Consider the following 20,975-nt stretch of genomic DNA (forward strand, 5'->3'; position numbering starts at 1 on the left):
ACTATTTGGGTAGCTCATTCAGTTAGTAAAAAGATTAAATGAGTTATACAGAGCGCTTAGAATTGCATCAAGCACACAGTGGGCATTTAAATGTTTTATCTCTTCTTGTTTCACTCCATTGTGTTTCTCTGCAACCTGTTCTGATGAGAATGAAGCCACAATCCCACTGGGGTTCTTATGATGAAATCCTTCTTTTCCTCCCAATAGAAGCCCCGATAAGAGAAGAAAAACATAGAAAAAAATACGTCATGACTTTTCAACAACCCAATAGTGTCCATTCTCTTCCTCTTCTGTTTTGGTAATAGAAATGACTGCATTTTAGATGGGAACATGGCGGCCGAGCTATAAATTCTACTTTATAGCCTTCCCTGAAGCAGACACAGCCACATGACTGAGGCTGAGCCTGTGGGATGAAAGGAGGGTGACGAGTGCACCTTTGGGTGGCTTTCCAAAAGACAAAGTTCTTTGTCACGGACTCACTCTAGGGGAAGTTTGAACTGAGGAAAGTTGTATGGAAACTAGTAAGCCTCTTTGGCCAAGGTGTCTCTCGCCATTTGTCAAACGTACCTGCTCTTGGTTGAGCTGACAACAGACATAGGATGGTTGATGTCATCCTTCACCACCATGATGTTGTTCTAGGGAAAGAGCAGAGAGTGGTCATCAGCCTCTCACACAGTCTTTTGTATCTCCGTTACTCCAGTTTACCCCACAAGGGACGGCTCACAGTAGAGAGAGGGAGGACTCACCTTGTATTTGCGGAGTATGGAGGAGTGATTCATGATTCGGTCTGTATCGGCTGCATCCCGGGGCACCACCACGATCCCGAAGTCCCCCACAATCACCTCCATCTAAAGAAACAGAGAGAGGGGGAGGGAGAGGGACAGGGAGGGAGAGTGCCCATGGGTGAGGCCATGTCTCCAACCCCCACAGAGCCACTACTTAGCAGGGTGGAGCTATCTCCCATGTGTAACCCCAAGCTTTAGTCCCAAACTTGCCTTTTCACCCCATCAGTCAGCTTGTTCAAGTAACAACCCGTAAGTAACAGCGTGAGCAGGATGAGTGGGAACTTTGCCTGGCACACAGAAGACACTTAATAAATACCTCTAAACTGCATGAGCATATGGGCTCCTACGTGTCCAGGCAAGAGCTCTCTAACTCCCGAGGCTCCTGTTGAGTTCATAATGCTGAAGAGTAACCAGAATGACACACGGTCCTTACCTGGGTGGGACGGAACCCACTGCCCTGAAAGCACACCCCAGCCCCCAGGGGAGGCAGCAGAGGGAGGATGCAGGGTGGTTCCCTGGCTGACCCACAGGCAAGCTGCTGTGGGACCTAAGGGCAGTGCCGAGCAAGGGAGAGCTTAGAATGCATCCGTGTGGGCCCGGCATGATGGGGGGGCTACTAAGGGGTCACTTCTGAGATCAGTCTCTGACAGAAGCTTACTGTCATATGACAAACGAAATTTTCTCTTTATTCAAAGAAATAACATTTTAAATTTTTTTCCCTAACGATAGACCCAGTAAAAACTTTGGAAACCCAGGGTGGGGGGAAATAGAGATCAATCACAACCACACAATCCATGTTGCCACTGCTACTGTATTTCTGCCCAGAGTTTTCCTCTCTACAAATAAGTGGAAATAGCCACAACTAGATGGATCTGCAAAAATGAATCATTTCACCTGCATTTTTTTGAAAGTTAGCAATATATTGTGAGCACTTTCTCATATTAAAATTATCAGAATATATATTTTTAACAATTCTCCTATTTTGTTGTCTATGATATGCCATGATATGTTAACCCAATCCTATATTATAGAAGGTGAAGGGTTCCTTCTGATTTTTTTGATATTGTACATACCACTTTGTCAAAGATCTTTGTACATAAATCATTTTCCATATCTCTGATGAGTTAGTTCCTTAGGATGGGAAGTAAAATAATTGGAGATATTTCAAGCTCTTGAGACATATTAACTACGTTGCTATCTGGAAATGCGTGCCAGTTTTTATTTTCAAAGAGCCTGAAAGTTATGGCATTTAATAGACTTGGATCTAGCCTGGGCATAGCACTGTTTAGATCTTGCCAATTAAGGAGCCCAGATGGGGAGCGACGGGCAGGGGAGGCAAGTTGCTTCTAAGCAGTATAATTTATTGAGCAAGACCTGCTCTGGGGCAAGGGACCCAGGTTTCCCCATAATTCTCCAAGCAGTTGCCACAAAAACAGACATTATGGAGCACAGTGGAGCCGTCCCTTTCTCTCTCAGGATTTCTGTACCAGTAGAATGTCACCTCAGAATCTGACTCACTGGTGCCGTGTGTGCCCATGTGCGCATGCACAGGCAATGTATGTGTGCCCTGGGGTGTTTCCATCCACTTTATCTTACTTCTCCATCGCTTACAACTAGAGCCAGAGCTGCAACTAGAACTCTCATGTCACCAAAATAAAAGGCTGACTGACGGTGTCCTAGGCAGGAGCTTGTGGAGAGAAGTTAAAAGTTAGGTGTAGGGGGCCTCCCTGGTGGTTCAAGGGTTAAGATGCAACCTATGAAGCAATCTGCAGCCACTGCAGCATGAGTTCGTTTCCCCACCAGCCAGGGAGCTACCCACATGGCGCAGCAGATCTCTCCTGACTCCCCTGCTGTTTCTCTCAGCAGTGTACTTCAGTCAATCTACCTGTTCTGTTCCCTACCCTGTCTCTAGTGAATCCTCTCCCCCCCCCCCCCGACCTCTGGCCTATACCCCAACTCTTGTATGCATAAATAAATAAATCTTTACCAAAAAAAAAAAGTTAGGTGTAGGATCCCAGAGTCCCCATGGGATCATGCTGCTTGGGACATACAGGGCAATTGTATGCTGCATCTGTGGAGGTGTTAAGATCTGGCACATTGGCACCAAAACTTTGACCTACAAACCAGCAATGTTAGGGAGACTCAGGGCAGGGAGTTGACTTGGATTGCGCTCCTCCTGCCACAGTTTAGATTATTGCACAGGGATTCACTAGTTCCCAGACTTGCCTGCACATTAGAATCACCCGAGGGGCTTTTAAAACTCCCTAAGCCCAGCTCACACCCAGGATCAATTAAATCAGAATCTCAGGAGTAACAGGTACGAAAATTCTCCAGGTGATTCCAACATGCAACCAAATTGACGAAACTGTTCTAAGTACTGATTAAAACTCCAGAGGATTTGGTAAGGGGGAGGGAGAGACAGAAAAGGGGAGAGGTGGAGGAGGAGAGGAGCTGGGAGGAGCAGGGAAAGAGAGAGAACATCTAAGTTGGTAGCTTGGAGGATCCTCAACTGCCTGCCACGCAGCTGTTTCTAGCTATCTGGTGCAGGTTGCATAATGAAGGCGCTGCACTCAATTTGATTCTGAGAACTTGATAGATGTTTCATATATGATGTGTGAAGTAATGGAGCTATTTAGCATGAGGCTTCTAGTTGAAAATATGAAACCAGTGGCTCAGAATGTCAGTCAGGCCTCATGGGGAGTTGCCCTGTGGGCGATATTAGCACAGAGGCTGCTTTCTATTCAGGAACTAATGCTCTGAGCACCCAATCAATAACAATGCAAGGCTGCTCAGTGGGTGGCGAGCAGGTGGAGACCTTGCTGCTTGAGATATTTTCCTTTTCTAGAAACAGGTGATACACTTGTCCCCTGGGAATCACAGATGGCACGAGGGAGACTGGCTGTATGGGAAAAGATGCACAGATTTTCCACACCCTAGAGGCACCTCTGCAGGTGTGACCTCGTCCCATGGGTACCCTTCTCCCTCCAGGGGCTTAGCTCTCCTTCCCACCTCTACCCCATCCCCTGTCTCCTGTCTTCCCCAGCCCCCAGGATGGACACCACCTTCTGGATGTCTTCCTTTCTCGCCAATAGCTTTTTTCTGGTATCTTTCTGCTGCCTTGCGCTGGTAACTTCTCCCCTCCCTGACCTTGAATGATCAGAGTACCCCAGGCTTCAGTCTTTGGACTTCTTTTCTTTTCTAACCACACTCATACCTTTAATCATTTCATTAAATTTCAAAATTTGAAAGACAAACTGAAGGTTCTCAAATGAGTCCCTCCTATGTGGATGTCTGTAGGGTAAGGTAAAAAGTATCAGGCCTTTCTGCCTTCCCGCCCTGTGGTCCTGAATGCATGCCTGATGGTGGGCACCTGAAGTGGGTACACCTGAGCCGAGACTGTGTTTTTAAGGGCGGCATCACAGGGATGCTAGCAGAAGCCAAGAAAGAAGCAGAGAAGAGAAGCAGAGAGAAAGCGAGAGAAGGCCGGAGAGCCCAGATAGAGTGAAGACTTGCTGGGGGCTGGGAGGCCTGCCAACCTCCCAGCCCCCCAGCACCCCTGCCTGCCATGTGCCTAGAAAATCCCCCAAAAAAGCCTGCAAAAGCCACTGAGGGCTCTAGGACCGACTTCTCTTTTACCCCATCTGCATGGGATCACAGAAAATCTGCCGTGTCATTCCTGCTCTTACTACGTCTCTCATAAACTTCAGGTTCCTAGAGCCAGCTTTTTTTCAGCGTGCTCCCTTGACTGGAACATCAAAACGAACATGCTCCTGAGTCCCTGAGCCCTCTGAATTAACAAACCAACCAACTGACCAAGGAAATGAGAGAGAGAGAGAGAGAGCAGGAGAGAGAGAGAGAAAGAGAGAGAAATTCCCCTAGCCCAGATGCTTTCCTTATATGGTTTCTTTTCAATTGGTGGAAACTCTCATTTTTGCTAAGGCCAACGCCTTCACATGTTCTTGATTGCTTGCTTTCACACCCCACATTTAATCTATAAGTTATCCCATTGACTCAGCCTTCAAAGCAAATCCAAACATCTGCTCATTTCTTACCATTTCCATCACTTCTATCCTGGTCCACCTCTTTTGGTGGGTTCAGGAATTGTCCCCAATGATATCCAAGTCCTAACTCCTTGAATGTGACTTCAGGTGGCAAATGTGTGCAAATGTGATTAAACATTGATTAAATATTGAGATTTTCCTCATGGGTCAAGGTGGACTCTAATAATGAGTTCTTACAAAAGGAAGAGGGAGCTTGTAGGGTGAGTAAAGTATCAGGCTTTCTGCCCTCCCACTATTAGGACTGATGATGGATCCCTGCGGTCCTAATGCATGCCTGATGGCGGGCACCTGGAGTGGGGTGTGGGCATATGTAGGTGGGTCCACCTGGGCTGAGACTGGTCTTATAAGGGCAGCATCACGGGGACGCCAGCGGAGCAAAAGAGAGAAAAGAGCAAAAGGAGCAGAGAAGCAAAGGCCACGAGAGAACGCTGGAGAGCCCAGGAAGAGTGAAGATTCGCCGGGGGCTGGGAGGCCTGCCAGCCTCCCGGCCCCCTGTCACCCCTGCCTGCTGTGTACCTGGTAAATGCAATAAAAGCCTGAAAAAGCCACCCAGGCTCTGGGACTCCTCCTTTACCCCGTCTGCTCTGCTCACAGAAATTCTGCTCCGTGCCATCCTGCCACTACAGAGCTTTAACACAGAAGAGAGCAGACTATGTGAAGATGGAGCAGAGACATGTGAAGATGGCCTCCAAGGTTGGCTCCAAGGTGGAAGAAGGGGCCTGGAATGCAAGAAGTACAGTTCTCAGAGCTGCAAAAGTCATGAAAATCGACTCTCCCCAGGGATTCTGGAGGGACTATGTCCCTGCCAATAACTCAGTTTTAGCCCAGTGAAACCTATATCTGACTACTGGCTGCCATAGGTTTAAGAGAACCAATTTGTGTTGCTTTAAGTCACCATGTTTGTCACAACAGAAAACATTCACCCCCTATTATCTCTCCCTTGCATTTCTCTGGCATCCCTGTTTTTCTCTTGTCTTTTTCAGTCCATCCCCAACAACCACACTGATAATATTAGAATATAAGTCAAATTATGTTTCTCCTTGGTTCAAAGTCCTTCAATTAAATATCCCCTCCTTGGTGAGACCTTTTCTGGCCACACTATATTCCAACTTGTGTTCCTGTTGAAATATGTTGCCCACTTACCCTACACCCTCTCCCCCTCCCAGCCTCACCCTCATCTGTGTTTCGTGTTCCTCCTTAGAATTTACTTCCATCTATCATCTTGTATATTGTCTTTTTTTGGACATTCTTTTGTCTCTTTCTCCCCTATGAAGGTAAACTCCACAAGGGCAGGGATTCTGGGGCTAAGTCCCCAGATGAAAGGAACCCAGCATGTCATAGGTGCCCAAAAGTTGCTGTTGATTAAATGGATTCCTGCAGATCCTTCTTGGGCCATTTGTAATTGAGGTGTTAGCTGTCTCTGAATATGGATGGAAGTCTCACACCTAATGGGAGCCCTGGAAGACCCAAGGATGTGACACTAAATAAGGTCCCTACGAAGGACAGAGAGACCTCACTTTGGCAGGTTCACAAACTTGATCTGATTGGTCAATAGAATCACAGTGGATCTTTGACAATAATAACAACAACAAATCCTTCAGGCCTCCCATGGCTACAGTGGACTGGAGTCTCTCCTTCTCAAGAGCTCCCTCATCCTTGTGATGTTCACCATCACCTTTGGGAGATTCTTGCTTTAAATCCCATGAACATTTGCCTAAGCTGCTAATACACTAGTTTTGTTTGGGATGAGGTCAGAATGTGACACCTTTAATTCAAAATGGATTAAAGATTTGGATGGAAGAACCAAAACCATAAACCATACTTAAAAGAAAACCATATTTAAAAGAAAAAAAAAAAATACTTATAGAAAACCCAGGGGACACACTACGGGACATCTACTGCAAAGATGTATTTGGTGACTCAACCCCAATAGCAAGGGAAACAAAAGCAAAAATAAGTGGGACTGTTGGGGGGAAAAGAGGTCCTAAACAAACTCCACAAATAGGTTTTATGGACTCCATCCCAGACCAAAGAGAGCCAAGACACCAAGGACTACAAATCCCATAATGTCATCACCACCAAAGGGAGGACTGCTGGGAACTGAGGGTGGAGTTAAGCAGCCAGCATTGGTATATAACCAGACATGTGGGCCTTAGGGGTCCTTCGTTTTTTGCCAACTTTCAGCATGCTATTGGGGTTCCAGCTCAGTGGAACTGGTAGGACTTATTCACCAATTTATTTCCCTTTCTCCTTGAGTTATTCATGTCTTCATTTCCCCTTTTTGTAAATGAACCCTTTATTAACCTTTTTGTGTGTGTCTGCAGTTAAGTCTTATTATAAGTCCCTTTTAAGCATGCAGGTGAGGACCCACAGTCAGGCTAACCCGTTTCATACTGGGTTTTCCCTGTAACAGTTCTACATCAACTAAAAAGTTTTTATACCCCAAAGAAAACAAAAAAGAAAACTATGGAATGGGAAAAAAAATATTTGCACATCACACATCTGACAAGGGGCTAATTTCCAAAACATACAAAGTTCTTATACAAACTAACAGAAAACAAAAGAAAACAAAAACAGACAACCCTGTAAAACAAAAAGGGCAGAAGACTTAAAAAGACACTTTTCTAAACAAGAAATTCAGATGGCCTACAGACACAGGAAAAAATGTTCAATGTCACTTATTATCAGGGAAATGCAAATCAAAACCACAATGAGATACCACCTCACCCTGTGAGAATGGCCCATATCAAAAAGAATGGAAACAACAAGGTTGATGAGGATGTGGTGAAAAGGAACTCTCATCCATTGTTGGTGGGAATGCAAGTTGGTGCAGCTTCTTTGGAAAGTGGTATGGAGATTCCTTAAGAAAATAAAAATGGATATTTCATATGATCCAGCAATGCCTCTATTAGGTATTTATCCTAAATTTATGAAAACATACAAAAAGACTTATATATGATTATGTACATAGCACCACTGACCACAATGTTCAAGTCATGGAGCCAACCTAAGTGCCCTTCAACAGACGAATGGATAAAAAAAAAATTGAAATATATACTAAATGGAATACTATACAGTTGTGAAAAAGATGAAATAGTGGCTTTGGGACAAAATGGACTAACCTAGAGGTGATTATGTTAATTGAGATTAGTCAGAAATTGACTAATCATTCAGTATCATTCATCTATGGAATATAAATAATAATAAATAAGAAAACATACATAGGCAAAATACAGCAGAAATAAATCTTGGACTTAGTGAAAGAATTTAATGGTTATCAGAAGGAATGGGGGGGAGGGAGAAGAGAGGAGGGAAGCAGGGGGGTGTTGGCACAGGTGATTTGGTAGAGGGTGAGTGGAACATGTGCACATATGGAAAAGCAAAAATGTAACACCAAAATTAAAATAAAAATTAAAAATAAGACACCAGGCCTCCCCTGGTGGCGCAGCGGTTGAGCGCTGGGCTGAGAGGCTGCCCGCAGCCTCTGCAGCGCCGGTTTGTTCCCTGGCCGCCGGCGAGGGGCCCACAAAAAAAAAAAAAAAATTAAGACACCCATGAAACAAGCAACTCTGGGGATTCCAGGGGGATAAGGACATTCTCCCCATGCCCTGGGGTGTGGGGGTAGCTAGGACAGATATCTGACCCCAGGACACAGAGGGCAGCTCAGGCACCCTGCCATGGAGCTGCAGAAGTGAGCCCATACCCCTGGGGTGGAGCTCCTGTTCCAGCACAAGGGCTCCAACACCTCTGAAGCCTTCACAAGAGCTCCCTAAAGCTGCTCCTTGGGGGTGGGGAGTGCAGTGGTCAGCGCAGCAGAACTGTCCTGATTGGCAAGTCTCCTTCCCAGTGGTGGCTGGTGTTACCTGGTTCTACCACACCTCAGTGGGCAGGGGCCAGATGCAATGTTACTCCCCACCCCCTCCCCCTGCACACAGTGAGCCCCTCACTTTACTCTGGCTTAGGTCATGTCTCAGAGGTGGGATCTGTGCCATTCTCCTTCAACTTCCTGGTCACAGGCACTGCTTTGATTCTCTCTTTTCATCTTCTGGTCAGAGGCTCTTCAGGGGAGGCAGGGCTGAGATGGGGAGAGGAAGTGGGAGGGGGCACTGTTTCCCCAAATCTGGGGACTCTGAGGGAAGGATATGAGACATGGTGAGGCAGGAAGCAACTTGGCCTTGGGAGAAAGAACACTCATAATGACCCCAGTGGCAAATCTCTTGGAGAGAATGTGGAGTGATGATCGGCCTCGAGGAGGCTGAATTTCAAGACCTGCCCTGCTGAAATTTCGTGGATGCTTTGTGGGGGAGGGTGCCCCGCAGGCTAAGCCAGGCAACTTCCTGGACATCGAGGACAGACATGAGCAAGTCGGATTTGGCTTCACCTCTTGTGTCAGTCTCTATCTAGCAGGAGACATTAAACCAGTGATTAGTTATGTCAGCTGTATCTAATGCTGTGCAAGATAAGGGGAGGTTCTGTTTAGCGGCTAACATCCTAGAAGGGTTAATGTCCTATGTGTAACTGGCAAGTTTGAGCCCCATCTTGTGATGGAGGCAAAAGTGCCCAAGACAGACCACCCCAAGATTCTCAGAACTGGTCACTTCAAGACACCCTGCGCTGGTGGGCAGAGTTTTGTTTTTTTTTTTTTTTAAAGATTTATTTATTTAAGCACACAAGAGCTGGGGTACAGGCCAGAGGTGTGGGAGGTGAGAGGATTCACCAGAGACAGAGTAGGGAACAGAACAGGCAGACTGACTGAAGTACACTCCTGAGGGGAGCAGCGGGTGAGACAAGAGAAGTCTGCTGCGCCATGTGGGTAGCTCCCTGGGCGGGGTTTGAACTTGTGCTGCAGCTTCATAGTGCTGCATCTTAACCCCTTGTGCCACCAGGGAGGCCCCTGGTGATATCCCTTCAGACCGAGGAAAAGCTTCTGTCCTTGCCTGAATCCTTCATACTTCCCAGTCAAAGAAGAAGAAATCATAACATCCTAAACTTCCTCCCTTTTTCCTAATCAGAAAGCAATCACTGCTCCCTCTTTTACGACCTAGAAAAATGTGGTTCTGGGGTATTGAGGGGGGTTATCTCATCCAGTTGTAGATTTATCAGTAAACGTGTCCTCTCTAAGAATCTCATTTTTACTCCTACAGTAAGGATGCAGCCACCCTTTATTGTCTGTCATGTGAAGTCCCCCCACCTTGATGGCCCCATGTCCCTAAACACAAGATCAATATCCCTGACCCACTCCATTATTTTTCAGAATTTACAACCATGTAAATTCCCCATTCACATGTTACTAAGTTTTGCCTTTTCTCCTACTAATCTGTCTGATGTTAAATTTGTTCATGGGTTCAAACTTAGAGGAACCCAGATGGGGTGGGACTGGGGGAACTTCCTCTGAGTCCCAACAGAGGCAGAGACTATCTTATGGGCTGGACTCCTTCAATCAAGCTGTTCTTAGCTATGCTTTGCTTCTTTCCTTCAACAAACTTTTATCACGTGTACATGGTGAACCAGGAACTGTCCTGGTTCACCTTGCCAAATAAGACAGGCCAGTTTCGTGTACTCACTGAACTCACCTTCTGATAGGGAGCAATCTTGAATAAATAAATACATAAATAAGAAAATATCAGGTAGTGCTAAGCACAGTACTGAATTATAAAGCAAATCGACCTTTATGTTGAAACCTAAATGATAAGAAGGGACCAGACATAGGGATAGCTGAGGGAAGAACATTCCAGAGAGGTCGCAGCTTGTGCAAAGACCCTGAAGTGGGAAAAATGGTTCAAATCAAGAAAAGTAGACAGGATTAGACCAGGAGAAAGATAGGGGTTTCTTTCTTATGGCAAAGAGAAGCCATAGGGTTTGACTTCTATTAGGTACAGGATCCAATTTACATGGACTTCCCCAGGCAAGCTTAGCTGATAAAATCCTCTGTAGGATCATTTGAGTTCAGGATTCAGAAGCTCAACTACATCTGGTGTCCTTAGAATTTTGGGGAGGGGGAGTACAGGAGTGACATGGATCCCCTCCTGTCTTCTCCAGATGAGGACAGTCAGGGATGAACATGGGATTATCAGGACAATGGGACGCTTAAGGTACCTGCAATGCACCAGGAACGACACAGAAACTTTATTTACTATCACAATAAATCCTTCCAACAACTCTCCACTAAGATGGGTGCCTGGCAGAGGGGGAAAGAGAGATGCAACAAGATTTAATAACTTGTCTGAACCGTAAGTGAATTTGAATCCACTCTGGTCTGCTTTCTAGGCTCTTTCCACCACACCACACCACCTTCCAGATCCACTTTAAGACTCACAATTTAGTGACTTAAAACTTTTTTTAGTTTAAAAAGATTTGCATGGGCTCCCTGGTGGCGCAGCGGTTGAGCGCTGGGTTGCGAAGCTGCCCGCACCCTCCGCGGCGCCGGTTCGATCGCCGGCTGCTCCCCGGCCACCCGAGGAGGGTCCCACATGGTGCGCAGACTTCTCCTGCCGCCCGCTGCTCCCCTCAGCAGTGTGCTTAGGTTCTTCTGCCTGCTCTGCTCCCCACTCTGGCTCTGGTGAATTCTCTCACCCTCCCGCGCTTCTGACTGTACCCAGTGCATGTATAAATAAATAAATCTTTAAAAAAAAAAAGATTTGCATTTGAGAATGGATTCTATCATATTTTTTCCTCCAAGTTTAGCATGGCCAAATCCTCCATTTGTTACTCTACATTGCCCCCTGGAGTACATGCTTTTGTATACTTGCAAGCTGGTTATAAAAGATACCAGGAGAGAGCTCCCAGGAGCCAGGCAGTAGGTTTTGGAAACATGCTCCACCCATTCAGTCAAGAATTCTTCCACCCATTTTGGCTCCTGCTTCATTTTTTTTTTTTGTGGGGGGAGGCGAGGAGTAATCGACAGAGACTAGTTTCACAATCAAGAAGGCAGGATGCTTTTCAAGGGTGACTCTCTAATGCAAATATTTGAATGATTCTTCAGAGGGATTACCCAGAGAAAACCATCATACCAGCTCCCATTTCCAGTTTGATTGGGGGTGTGGGAAGGCAGAGGATTCTAGACTCAAGTCAATGGACTGAAAACCAAACCAGCTGTGCCTTTCACACGAGAACCAGAATCCTTCATGATAGGAGTGAACCCTCCTCCCCCTGAGCCTGTAAATTCAGCATCAGTCTTATCGGTGTGGGGGCATAATTCCTGGGTGGAAGCATCCATCAGGCTTCCTGGCTGAAGCTGGACTGTCTGATAAAAACCATCTGAGGCTGAAAAACCAAATGTTTGTCTTTGCTCCATTTGTCCCAGAGCCCTGGGATTTCTTCTGGAGTGGCTAGTGCCCCAGGCTCTTCCTCTGTTTATTTTCTTTGGTTGTTTTCCCATAGTTGGTGGATATAGGAGGCAGTTAGTCCATGGTTGGTTGGCTGGAAAAATGTAGACTATGGCCAATGAGAGCCAGTCTGTGGAATGCTGGGCTTTGAGAGATGAAAAAAAAAAAAAAAAAAAAAAGAAGGAAAAAAGAAAAAAAAAAGAAAAAGCAGCTTCCTCATTGACCTATTCTTGGGACTTAATATGTCACCATTAGATTTTCATTCCTGTGGGTTAAATATTGACCCTTGCCTTTAAAATGCAAATACTATTTGAGAGTGGTTAATACATTTAATTATTAAACTTAATGCTTTTGTCTGTTTGCTCCAAAGTCAAAAGTTCCCAAGTAAAGACCAACATTAACCTTCTGTTGCAACCAGCCAGAACCATCTCCTCAAAAGGTCACTTGTTCCCACCACAGAATCTTGTACAGCCTCCTCCCTACCAAAAATGCCTTCTCTTCCTCCTCACTTAAGTCCATCCTACCCTTTATTCAAAGCCCAACTCAAGTGCTGTCTCTTGTCTTGGGGGCTGCTATGAATTATTTCTATCATTCCTCTCACAGGGGCCCTTGTCTGGATTGAGGATCTAATTAGGGACTGTGTCAAGTCCTGTTGTGTGAAGTTTGTGGGAGAGAAGTCAAAGTTACTCCATGTGAGCTTTGGCTTCCATATTTGTAAGCAGGAACAGAGATTCTACTTCACAGGTGTGTTCTGGGAGTTAAATGTGAATGAGATATAACAAATGTTAAATGAGTATCAAATGAGATGTCCCACAAGAAAAGCTTTTAGTCTGTCTCCTCCCCTAGAGAGTAAATGCACAGACCAGATCTTGGTCTATTTTGTTTTCTCTGTTCTCCTCCCCTAGAACAATGTGCTGGGCACATCATTGGTAGAAAATATATTTAAATAAATGACAGTTGTGAAAAGAGAAGAAAAGAAAAGAAGAGAAAAGAAAATAAAAAGAAAAAAGAAAAGAAAAAAGAAAAGAAAAGAAACAACAGGGCCCAACTGGGTTCATTAAGTCCCACCGACTTAACATCTAACATAACTGCAGTTTCAACTTGTCTCTGCAGTGGGAATTGAAACTAACCTACCTGGAGTTTTGGTCAGCAATAGTGAGGCATGTGAGGGATAAGACACTTCACCCCCTTCTTTTCAAGGATGGTGTCTTTGCCTCTTAGTGAACCTCCTTTCCTTTTGTAAATTAATCATCTTGTCCCCCACCCTCTTTCTGTCTAAAAAAAAAACTTTCCATTTTTGTCAATTTCTCAAAGAGCCTTTCAACTTGTTAGTTGATTCCTGAAGCATTTACTGAAGCCAATTAGAACTTTAAATGAACTTGGTTGGATTTTTGTTATTTAACATAGTCTACATTTATTGAGTGTATCCTGGGTTCAAGAACTCTTCTAACCTTTTTATGTTTTATTTCACACATTATGAAGAACTGGCATAAAAATGAGGCATTTTTAGACAGCAAGTACCTCAAGGGCAAATAACATATTTTTGTTCATCCTGGTAGACTGATGGCACATTGGGACAGTCTCAAAGGGTTCTGCCATCCACAACATAAAGACAAAACATACTCCTAGTAGAGCTTCAATAGAAAAGTTTTTATAGAATTAGTGTGTAATAGAGAGAAGAAAGGATAATAGTTTCCAAATGAAGTACTCAAAGTTACCCATCCCCTTGTGGGTAAATGCCCAGCCAAACAAGGTTGGCCCAAAGTGGGGCTACTGAGGTCCAAAAGCTCACCACAAGTCTCAGGCACCTTCTGCTGGGGACCCATAGGATAGGGGCAGAAGGGGCCAGGCAAGTCTGTAAGGAAGGAGCAAAATCAAAGTACAGGGCCTCCCTGGTGGCGCAGAGGGTTGAGCACTGCAATATGGAGAGGTTCGCGGCCTCTGCAGCATGAGTTCGATCCCCGGCCAGCCAGGGAGCTACCCATATGGCTTGGCAGACCTCTCCTGGCTTGCCCTTTGCTCCCCTTAGCAGTGTATTTCAGTTCGTCTGCTTGTTCTGTTCCCCACCCTGTCTCTGGAGAATCCTCTCACCCCGCCCCACCACATCTCTGGCCTGTTCCCCAGCTCTTGTATGCTTAAATAATGAATTTTTAAAAAAAAGTCAAAGTACAAGTTAAACAAAAAAGGCTGCTGTTATCAGCCTCCCGGGGTCTCTCGCCCATGTCTGTTTCAAGTGTCTCCTTCCATGTCCCCCAAGTTCCTGGTGCAAATCTAATTCATGAACCAAGCACGGCCTCTTTTTCACATGTCTCTGCTCCATGTGCCTCCTCCAGGTCTTCTTTCCAAGTCTCTTCTCTGCCCAGTCTCCTTTCCCCAGACTTCTCCAGCTTCTCCTCACCACTCCCTTAAGTGGGAGAGGGAGCATGGATTAAAACAAGGATGTTTGAGCCAGAATTAATCTGCCAGGCTGTCTTCCACTATCACATGGTGGACGAAGCAGACAGTAGCACAAGACCCCTAGACAACAGGCTTTATTGGGGTCGGGGCAGTGAGACAGATCTCTCCAGGGCTGACCCTTTAGATTCTGGCCTTGACTTCCCACCAACCCTGGTCCCTGCCTGCATGCCAGCATAGGCGCTGCACAGCAAGGCAGTGCAGCAAAGATCGGGTCTCCTGGGGAAGCCAAGTACTCTAGTAAAATACCCAGGAGTGGATGATCTGGGGGGCTGGGTCCTCTCCAAGGCCAGTGCAGGGACCTAGATCTTGATGTCCGTGGGGAATTAAGAATGAAAATGCCAACTGCTACACAAGCAGCTCTTTTGTGTTCCAACAAGAGAAACTTGATGAATATGGATGGAATTTTCACCCCATGGAATGTAAGGGGACAGGGTTCATCACTGTCAGAGAAGGTCAGAATTCACTGTGGATTAATGGATCTTTGTACTGTGGATTAATGGGAAATGCCCAAGGGTTGTATTTGGGTGGGAGTGGGATTTTCCCTTTAATAGTGTAATTAGATTCCCAGAAGAAGAGCATTAAATCCAAAATGAAAGAAAGAGTGAGGATGAATTTATGAGGCATGTGTGACTGTGCAGGAAGAGTCTCGCTGCTCTGCTCTGGAGCAGACCATCCTAGCTGATTCCCAGTATGGGTGGGAGCAAAGACTCATGGCTTCCTTTGAGATTTTTTTACAGCAGGGTGGAAAGTCTCCTATTCCCACTACCCTCCCCCACAGGCCTCTTTGAACTGGTGGTTTCTCTCTTGCCTTGTTTGGCAAGGCAAACAACTCTTGCAGATGACTTGGAGGCTAGGGCCTAGCATTTTTGAAGATGAATATACAGAAACCCTATTTAAACATGACTGGGGTAAGGGGAGACCTCCTGGTGGTGCAAGGGGTTAAGCGTCAGCACCATGAATCAGTCTGCAACTATTGCAGCATGAGTTTGATCCCTGGCCAGAGAACTACCCACATGGTGCAGCAGACCTCTCCTGTCTCGCCTACTGCTCCCCTCAGCAGCGTATTTCAGTAGATATGCCTGTTCTGTCTCTGGGGATCTGGTGAATCCTCTAACCCCCCCCACACTTCCGGCCTGTACCCCAGTTTTTGTATGCATAAATAAATCCTTAAAAAATATGGGGCCTGGTAATCCTAGGTGAGGGGGGCCCAGCTGGCCTTCCAGACTTGGTCCAGAGTCCCAGCCCCAGGAGGGGAGGGACAGTGCCCCACCAACATCAGGGGACCAGTAGGCCCCCACAGGGAAGATGTCTGTGGGGACCCTGATAAACTGATGCTCATGTTCAGGGCACACAGGAGCCTCCTGGTTTTCGATAGTCAGTAATGTCTGAAACCAACTTCCTGTCAGCCCTGTAGAATAGAGATTTGGAGTTGAATTTTAATTTGGTTTAAATAGATTCAATGTGATATTTCTGGAATACCTCTCTGTGGGCTAAGATTCACACTTGTTGTGTAAGGAAATAGCTGCTTTTTTTCTTCCCTCTACCTCATACACCATGATCCTAAGGAACCCACACATTGACTGGGCTGAATCAGAGGACTGAGCCATTGACTGGGTGGGGCTAGGAACACAGAGCTCTGTGCTCTAGATAGTTCTCTGGAGTGAACCTTCGGCTCTGCTTCATCCAAATCTTGCTGCTACTCATGTGGCCTGGAATTTTGCACCCAGGACAGGGCCGATGCGGTTATTGCCCGTGGAACTCTGCACATATGGGAGGGAGCAGGGACGTAGGCATCTCCAGGAAGAGCAGCCATCCTTGCAGGTTAGGTGGGAACCTGATTGAATATGTGAGCATCTCACTCTACCCACACTGTCACTTTCCCCAGTAAATCAATAGCTGTTGGTTTCTCAAATTTTCTATCTTAACCAATGAATCATTTCAGCGCCAGGGAACAACTGCAAGATGAGCGACCTGGGGTCCTGTTTCTGATCTGTCATTGTTGACCTGACACCATTCAGAGCAGTCATTTTGGGGAGAAGTCAGAGGGGGGGCCCCCTCGTAGTCAGCTATCTAACTGGGAGGAACAAAAGGGACTAGGCATGCCTCCAGGGTTCCAACCATAAACTTCAGGTTCCACACTGATTGATAACAAAGGCACCCCAGAGACACTCACTCCGCACACCTGTGCACCCAGCCCTTCAGGCTGCTGCAAACTTTATCCTCCAAATCCACCCACACTGCCTACGCCTCCCCCTGGAATGGCCTTAGGCAATTGTCCAGATTTGCCGGGATTCTTGAAAGAGCTTTGCTGAGGTCCTGTGCAGAACTTTGCCCATATTATCTTTTACTTTCATGGCACCTTGTGAAGCAGAAAAGAAAGTAAAAGTCAATTAAGCCACTTAATCCAGAACTGAAAGGAGGTTTAGAATTTCACCTGCAGGAAATTGTTTAGCAGTGGAGAGGAAAGGGCTTCACAGTATAATTTGCTTCCCTGAAACTCCCCTCCCCCTTGGTGGGGTCACCACATGTCAGCATCATGAGCTTCACCTTGAATATGCAGGTATCTGCTTTTGGTAATTCACATTTGCTGCATGTAGTGTAGGTGGGTTGCTAGGCTAAACACTCTACATAGTCAACCTCATTCGATTCTCCCCAAATCCTATGCAGTGCTCGTTTTTATTTTATTATGGTGCTCATTTTAGAGATGGGAAAAACTGATTCTCAGAGCTGTTTTGTTGTGAGAATTGTTGGAGTAGAATTAGAATCTTGAGTGGGGGGGGGGCGGGGAAAGGAAGGATTGCGGTCAAAATAAGGCGGGTACAATTGTATGGGGAATATAAAAATAAATAAATAAATAAAACCCAGAACTTTCTCCCCCACAGTTCTGGAGATTGAAAAAAAAAAAAGAAAAGAATCTTGAGTCTGGACCTATCTCTATCCCCCTCTTCTTGTTCCTCTCTAGAGACACAAATATATGTACATGAAAATGTTGTATGTGTATGTCATACTGTTAGGATGGGGACCATGTTCCCGGCCCCCACTTACATGCAGTCGCCTTGGACTGGCTGTTGGAACTAGGGGCCGAACTGGGTGGCAATGAAGCTCTATAATATGGAAGACAGGTGGGGGCCTCCCCGGTGGCGCAGGGGTTGAGCGCTGGGTTGTGAAGCTGCCCACGGCCTCTGCAGCACCGGTTCGATCCCCGGCTGCTTCCCGGCCACTGGAGGAGGGTCCCACATGGCGCGCAGACCTCTCCTGCCGCCCGCTGCTCCCCTCAGCAGTGTACCTCGGTCCTTCTGCCTGCCCTGCTCCCCGCTCTGGCTCTGGTGAATTCTCTCACCCTCCCGTGCTTCTGACTGTACCCAGTGCTTGTATAAACAAAACAAACAAAAAATAAATACATAATTAAAACATGCCTCTATTAAAAAAAATATATATGGAAGACAGGTGGGTTCTGGGAGTCCTTACTTCTCTGGCTTTGCCTTGTGCCAGGAACTTGGGCGGGGGGGCTTGGAAGAAAACATGTGGAGGAGAGACATGTAGAGACATGTGGACGAGACTCATGGGTGAGAAGCACATGGGAAGGCTGCCCCTTGGCAGAGACAGTGGCAACTGCCATTTGTACTTTAATTTTGCTCCCTCTGTCCCAAACCCCTGGCCTCCTTAGCCCCTCTCCCATGATTCCCCAAGAGAAGTTGCCTTAGACCTGTGACTAGCTTTTGGGTATCAGCATCCCTGCTTAGTGCCAACCCTGTTTGGCTGGATTTGCCCCCAATAGGGTAAATTTGGGTGTTTTATTGGGAAACTGTTACTAGGAATAGCCTCTTCTTCCGTCTCTATGCACACTAATTCTATTAAAGATTTTTCACACTAACAGTTTGCTTCCTTTGTCTTTATGCAGTGGATGGCATATGACCCTATTTTAGGGAATGAACCTTGTCAGTTGGGGGACCCTAATCCCCCTCCGTCATGCTCTCATATTACTACCTAATACTTATTAATTTGAAATCTCAAATTTCTGTAACATTTTATAGATCTTATAGATGTAAAACAACCACCAAGTTATACCATGTGAGGTGATGGATAGCAACTAAACTTACTGTGACAATCATTTCATAATATATACATATAACAAATCATTATGCTGTATACCTTAAACTAATACAATGTTATACGTCAATTAGATATCAATAAAACTGGGGGGAAATAAACAACAAGGCCCAGATGCGCTGAGAGATTTGCACCAGGTCACATAGCAGCAAGTTAATAAAAAAGCACCAGGTCTGAAATTGCTGCCCGATGAATCCAGCTAGCATGGGATAGTATTAGTTTGGGCTACCAGGGGAATGGACAATGAAAGAATAGGAAGGCAGGGATGTAAGAAGGTGAATAACAAGAATAAGCTGATCACAATCAGATCTGTGACATAAGATGTCAACTGAGAGTCCAAATAGTAGAAATTTAACTTCCTGCTCTCTTCCATCCCAAGCCAATTGCCAGAAAGATCCTCCTGACCTTTTGCCATTAACTTCTCCCTTCTTGACCCCTTTACTCCTGTTGAGGGCATTCTAGGGTGGTATTTACTACCTCTTCAAAGGGAATCAAAGAGAAACAAAACATACAGTAGGCTCAAAAGGACAAAGACTTTTTTAAATCCCTCCTCCCCCACCTAAGTTCCTCAGCATCCACACACCCAAGCACAACTTGCAGAAGGTATTCTATGACTCAGATGGCTTCTTTCCCAGGGACTTTTCAGGAGCAGGGATGAGAATAAAAATGAAGTAGGAGAGAAGGCCTGGGGTAGGTGAAAATTCACTTCCCTAGTGATGGAAGTGGATTGCCTTCCTGGGAATTCAAGGTGGGTGGGAGGGGCGCTTTGGGGAGGAAGGCTGTGGGTGGGGCGGAGAGGGAGGCACAGAGGCAAACCTCTCATGCACCCTCCTGGCGCTCCCCCATCCAGCTGTGACCTTGCTACTCACATCGGCCTCGTTCCACAGCCCTGGGATGCAGAAGGACTCCAGCAGGTCACTGCCACACAGAAGCAGGATTCGCAGCTCTGAGGGGAACAAAGTATGCACAGGGAATAAGTGGATACTTGGGATGCAGCTTTTCTGCTCATCCACACAAACACTCCCCTCCTTCCCGCTCCACAGTCCACTTCCCCAGGCACCACTGCAACTAGGGTGAGCAGAAATCCTGGCTCCCCACTCTTGCCCTCCCCCTCCCGCAGGCTCCTATACTGACCACTCTTGTCCTTTTAGGGAGGAATTAGTCATTCAGGACAGTCTTGGTTTGCCTGGTACTGAGGGACTTCCAGGGACTTCTGTGCTAAATCAGGATTGTTGGTCACCTCAAGAAAGACTGAGCCAGCCAAGGTCTAACTGCCTCTCTCGCTCCACATCAAACTCAGTGTCAACAGTTTGGCTTTTCTGCTGTAGGGCCTTTTTTGGAGTTTATCTCCCATCACGAGATCTCACATGATGGGGGGACATGGGGAACACCGTGTGCACACATGTGGTAGCTGGGGTCACCGAATGTCCTCTCTTTCCACGGCCACCATCTCAGCAAAGGGCTTGGAAACAAGGCTGCGCTCCCCTTCCCAACTCTCAGCCACACTTCCCCTCAGTTGTTTTTCTTCCCTCATTAAGCCCGCTCAAGTAGTCCAGTGAGGCCCGTCATCACCATCATTGTGTAAAGCAGCAGCAAACTGACTTACTTGTTAAGTCTGAGCAAAAGGGAAAAAAGAACCCTGGGATTCTTGGAGGCCCCTTGGGAAAGGCCTCTGCCCCAGGTGACTCAGGCTGGTGTGTTTGGGTCCCAGGCACCCGGGCCCCATCAAGAAGGCACAGCTCTCGCCCGCTGCTCCCCTCAGCAGTGCTTTTGGTCTGTCTGCCTGTTCTGCTCCCCACTCTCTCTCTCTCTGGTGAATCCTCTCACCCTCCAGCACCTCTGGCCTGTACCCCAGTTCTTGTATAAATAAATAAATCTTAAAAAAAAAAAAAAAAGCCAGGACTGTGAACATCTTCTTTGAAGCTGTGAGTGAGTCGGCCTGCTCTGAGCCTTCCTGTGGCCCCTGCCCACCCTCCCCACCAGGCCCGGAGGCTGAGAGATGGGCACAGCTCTGCTGCCTCAGACCCCACAGCCAGCTCAGGGCCTGACAAGCACTTTCAGATGCTGAGCTTGTCCCTGATACCGGAGTCTCCAGATGGCTCAGTGAAAGGCTGCCAGGCTGACGACAGTACCAGCATCTCATTGTTCTGTGTCTGGCCAGGCCACCCGTGGGGAGCTCCAGGGAGCAGTGAGATCTTAACTCTTAAATGTGCCTGCCGCCTGTCCCCACTCTCCCC

At 46.5% G+C, this 20,975-nt stretch overlaps 1 protein-coding gene across 1 annotated transcript in view; it reads right to left on the bottom strand.

Annotated features, from left to right (window-relative positions):
• NMNAT2 (nicotinamide nucleotide adenylyltransferase 2) overlaps positions 1–20,975 on the bottom strand; it is a gene marked incomplete at both ends in the record, with an annotated part of 161,471 nt that overhangs the window by 341 nt on the left and 140,155 nt on the right. The window contains 3 exons of the mRNA XM_084249099.1: positions 568–635; positions 747–848; positions 19,608–19,684. Coding sequence (XP_084105225.1) covers positions 568–635; positions 747–848; positions 19,608–19,684 — 247 coding nt within the window. The remainder of the gene's footprint in view (positions 1–567; positions 636–746; positions 849–19,607; positions 19,685–20,975) is intronic.

The sequence above is a fragment of the Talpa europaea genome (genome assembly GCF_964194135.1).
Source record: "Talpa europaea genome assembly, chromosome: 12".
In the NCBI taxonomy this organism is placed as follows: Eukaryota; Metazoa; Chordata; class Mammalia; order Eulipotyphla; family Talpidae; genus Talpa; species Talpa europaea.